Genomic DNA, 4,534 nt, shown 5'->3' with positions numbered 1-4,534 from the left:
TAACTTCTGTTATGATTTGACACTATAAATACCATAAAATTGAATAAGTGAAGTGACTAATTCAAAAGATATGGCAAAGCCTCATAACCTATCTTTGATATAGCCTGTTGCTGAGTGTGAGTGTGTGTGTGTGTGTGTGTGTATGTGTGTGTAGACTCACCATCCATCAATCTCCTTTGTAACATTGTATATCAAATCTCCTTTACGGAAGCTGAGCTCATCTGACTTCACAGCCTGGTAGCCATATATGGCTCTAACTGTACTTTGAGGCTGAAGGAGACAAACACACACAAACGTGAAGGTTTTTGTCAAAGAAAACGGCAAAAAAATAACATAGTATATGTAAGGTATACACACCAGTGAGGGCTCAATCTCAGTGGGTTCCACGTATATCTTCCCCATATACACAGAGGCACAGTCTTTCTCCTGTGTTAGCACAACTTACTGTTAGGTACCAGTCCAGTTTAGAAACATGCATTGACATGATATTAGCCCAACCTCTCCCCTAGCCAGGCTACAACATGGATAAATAAACCCTGTAACTACTTTGCACTATGACAGCTTTGAAGATATTGGAAGGAATGTTTGAATTGTGTATGTGTTTTCAGACATGCTAGTAGTGGAGGTTTCCATCCAAATTTTAACCACATTTTGTTGAATGTGAATGTTTTCCAAAAGCAAAGATAAGATCATTTTTTGTAAAAGAACATAACTTGGCTATCACCTGAAGGAATCACGTCACAGGTGCTCTCATTCACCTCAACTCCTCATTTTTCCCATCTCCAAAAGAATAGATGCTGAGGATTTCTTAGATATAGACTGCTCCGACAGTAACTCACTGTGCTGAAGCGGTCAACCAGCTTGGTGGTGACTGGGTAATGGAGCTTGATCTTGCGATACAGTGGCTTCTTCTTGAAGTAGTTGACCAGCTCCACAAGGCTTTCAAACTCTGTGGTGGTGCCCAGCAGGTACATGTTGCCCTCCTTCTGGATCCGACAGTGTTTCACCTTACCGTCACCTCTGAAAGACAGAGAGGATTAATAACACACACACACACAATTAATTTGGCAAATGGAAATAAAGCCTTAAGCCACTCCACCTGAATGTGATGGCGAAGGAGTCTGGTTCTCCTTCTCTCTGTCGGATGAGGAAAGCTCCATCTCTAGGAATCCTCAGTAGGTAATCCTCTGCCTGACCTCTGCTCAGATTACTGTAGAACCACCTGTACAACACACACACACACACACAAGGATAGTTACATTGTGTGAGTGTGTGTGTGTGTGTGTGTGTGTGTGTGTGAACATATTTTGATTTTCCGTATTTTCTTGTCATATCTACAGTGTTATAATGTTGTGGCATTGTGTTTTCAGTATTCAGTCATGTATCAGTGGTATGTGAGGTGCCACCACAGTAGGCTGCTTTGGCCGTGCCAGAGTAAAGCCTATTCACATGGATTCAAAATGTACTGAAGAAAGAGAGAGTGGAAAGAGTGACTAGTATGAGAGTGAAAGTGCAATGTAAAAAAATAGAGGGCATGCACCTGTGGTTGCTACAAAGAGAATGTGAAAGGTAAAGCTTTACCAAACCAAAATTCAACATCTAGTGCCTGTAATGAGCAATACTCCCTTACTAACTGCTTACTTGAAATAAAAGACTGGTTCACCTCAAACTTCCTTACACTAAACAGTGATAAAACCGAACTCCTCCTCGTAGCCACAAATCCACCCTATCCAAAATCAATAGTTTCTCTCTACCAATCGACAACTCCTTGGTCTCCCCTCCCCTCAGGTCAAGAGTCTGGGCGTCATCCTCGTTCCTCCCTCTCCTTTCAGTCACACATAATAGTATCTGCCGGCTCTGCATACTTCCACCTACGCAACATAAACCGCCTCCGTCCGTCCCTTACCACTCCACTGCCTCCATCCTTATCCACAGCCTCGTCACCTCCCGCCTTGACTACTGGAACTCTCTCCTTTTTGGCCTTCCTCAAAAATCCCTCCATAAACTTCAACTTCTTCAGAACTCAGCAGCTGGTGTCATCACCAGAACCCCCTCATTCTCATATAAACCGGTTCTTCAGCAGCTCCATTGGCTTCCAGTTCAATTCAGAATACAATTTAAAATCCTTCTCCATATTTCAAGCCATCCATAACCTTGCCCTCCATTCTATCAGAACTCCTACACATCACCGTCCCCTCCCGCTCCCTCAGATCTTCCTCCTCCCTCCACCTCACTGTCCCCCATGCTCAGCCTCATCACCGTGGGGACCAGAGCCTTCAGCCGCTCTGCTCCCCAGCTCTGGACACCTCACTCCCACCCGACCTCCGCAACATCAACCTCTCCCCCTGTTCAAAACTAGACTATAACCCATCTGTTCCAGCTCGCTTTATCTGTAAATACACTGTTCCTGTTTTGTTTTGTTTTTTTTTGTTTTGTTTTTGTTTTATTTTTTTGTTATACTACTTACACTTTTCTGTTCCCTGTATCTGTCTTTTATTGTCTGTAAAGCGTCCTTGAGTGTTAGAAAGGCGCTGTTAAATAAAATGTATTATTATTATTATTATACTGAGTACTGGCACTTCTAATTTATGTCCACATGAGTCCCCTTACTTCTAATAGTTATGAAGAGTATTATTAATAGGAAGGGATATTGACTGTGAGACTTGGACTAAACACTGGTTTCAACAGTTATTTTGCTGTTGGCGTCATACAGAGCCACTTTTCTATATATGGTCATCTGCTCCAGGCCTGCTACTGCAGTGTGTACATCACAAACACTGCTATGTGTAGCTACATGCTAATATCAGGGAAACCTGTAATCTGCAGATTCATTTATTTAATTAATAATTATTAATTCCTCCCCAAAATCGGATCACATTCCTGTTGGAACATACTAATTTGGGTAGTGTTTGGTTTTAGAAGCCGTAGAAAGTGCTGCTATACTCAACAACATGTACAGTAGCTATGTGCTAAGGCCAAGGAAAGCTGTAATCACTAAAACACACCATCACAAATCCTCCCACTAGCGCAAGGTATCTTAATTAATAGCTAGCTTCTATTGAATAATTGTTCTTATTATTCTTATTGTACTGAGTCCCCTGTGATGTACAGTAGGAGACTCATGTTGTTCATGTATGACGAACCCCTCTTGTAGGTGTGGGTTGGGCACTGGCACAGCGTCAGTGAGACGCAGTTCAAAGTCTTGGCAGCGCAGCGGGTTTTCTTTGTAGTGATAGATCAGGGAGTACACGCTGGGAAAGTGCAGGTTCGGCGTCAGGTAGAAGTAAGTGTGTGCCCCCTCTGAACCTGAGCGAATACGACAGTGCTGGACCCTCCCACTGCGCCTGAAATACACACAGAAGACATGTGCTTACAGATACATACAATCAATTGAAATAATATTACACAATCTTTATAATCTAAAAGCCATAAAAGCAAAAACCTTCTATGATCTGACTTTCTAAATCAGACCTTAGGACGAGTCGGTCCCTGAACTGCCGGGGCGGGTTTAGAGGAGAGGTCCTGGCACCCGCCCCACCCTGAAATATGACTGCCCCACCCTGGTGCCCTCCCCAATCCATTGGGCTAGAGTGCTGTTAATCTGACAAGTTGGATTTCCATTGGATCAGAGTCTGTCACTTTGCTGCCTTTCCATTTGGTTAATGTATTTGTACCTTAAACACATGTTGTATGGAAACTGAGTACGTTGTTGTTGAGGCCAGTTTAGAAGTAGGAACATATTGAACTCACTGCAGAGCACTTGTTGCTGTAAGAAATAAATTGTGCATTGCACATTATTCCTGTTCTGTTTCCTGTTATCTGAAAATTGTGTACAGCAATGTTTTCTCTGTTGAACTTTGAGGCAAGTTAACGTAAGTATATTGCACTTTATTTTAATATGGTTCCGTGACAGAAAAACCTTCTCAGCCCTCGTCACGTGACCAATGCCTGTTTCCACATATCCAATTCTTTCGCCTTAAGAGCACAGAGAAAATGTTTATTATATTTGGATACACAATTAGTTGAAAATCAAAACAAGTGAAATGAATAATGAATATGTGTGTTTATGTAGTAAAATGACATTGTGTCATCCTGTCTAATATTCCCTATATTTCTAAGCAGATTTTCTATGCTTTATTCCGATAAAATCATCTGTGCTCCCCCTGACTGATTATTGAGCACCCCCCTACCCCCTCCTGTGCCACCCCACTTAGTAAATCCTGGAATCGCCCCAGCTGAAATGGGACAGTATATCCCACCACACATTGTCTGGTTGGGCTGGCCATGGGACCCAGGAATGAGCTGTAGTACCAGAAGGAGAGGGTGTAGTCTGTGACGTAAGTGTCGCTCTGTCGGACCAAGAAGGTGCCGTCCTTCGCCCCAGGCTCCGCACAGTAATCCCGGATCAGCTGCTCGGCCATCAGCCTGCCCTCCTTCATGCGACCATGGAACCACGGCTCTGAACAGTGCATGTCCTGGAACTGAGAAACACAAGAACAACACTGGTTTTAACACACACACACACACACACACA

At 43.1% G+C, this 4,534-nt stretch overlaps 1 protein-coding gene and 1 long non-coding RNA gene across 4 annotated transcripts in view; one reads left to right on the top strand and one right to left on the bottom strand.

The window, feature by feature from the left end:
• Nucleotides 1–4,534, bottom strand: part of LOC116693373 (1-phosphatidylinositol 4,5-bisphosphate phosphodiesterase gamma-2) — a 28,653-nt gene that overhangs the window by 9,504 nt on the left and 14,615 nt on the right. For 2 of the 3 annotated variants that reach the window (XR_004332913.1, XM_032522297.1), the window contains exons 17-22: nucleotides 4,312–4,502; nucleotides 3,144–3,344; nucleotides 1,100–1,222; nucleotides 840–1,020; nucleotides 358–426; nucleotides 161–270 (exon numbers count right to left, since the gene is read on the bottom strand). Coding sequence is in view for 2 of the 3 variants with exons in the window: in XM_032522297.1 (XP_032378188.1) it covers nucleotides 161–270; nucleotides 358–426; nucleotides 840–1,020; nucleotides 1,100–1,222; nucleotides 3,144–3,344; nucleotides 4,312–4,502 (875 nt within the window). In the remaining variant the exon portion in view is untranslated. The remainder of the gene's footprint in view (nucleotides 1–160; nucleotides 271–357; nucleotides 427–839; nucleotides 1,021–1,099; nucleotides 1,223–3,143; nucleotides 3,345–4,311; nucleotides 4,503–4,534) is intronic. The other variant, XM_032522298.1, reaches the window with a different exon arrangement.
• Nucleotides 1–4,534, top strand: part of LOC116693494 (uncharacterized) — a 20,803-nt gene that overhangs the window by 12,160 nt on the left and 4,109 nt on the right. The window lies entirely within an intron of this gene.

The sequence above is a fragment of the Etheostoma spectabile genome, chromosome 8 (assembly GCF_008692095.1).
Source record: "Etheostoma spectabile isolate EspeVRDwgs_2016 chromosome 8, UIUC_Espe_1.0, whole genome shotgun sequence".
In the NCBI taxonomy this organism is placed as follows: domain Eukaryota; kingdom Metazoa; phylum Chordata; class Actinopteri; order Perciformes; family Percidae; genus Etheostoma; species Etheostoma spectabile.
This window is presented reverse-complemented; position numbering and strand designations above follow the sequence as displayed.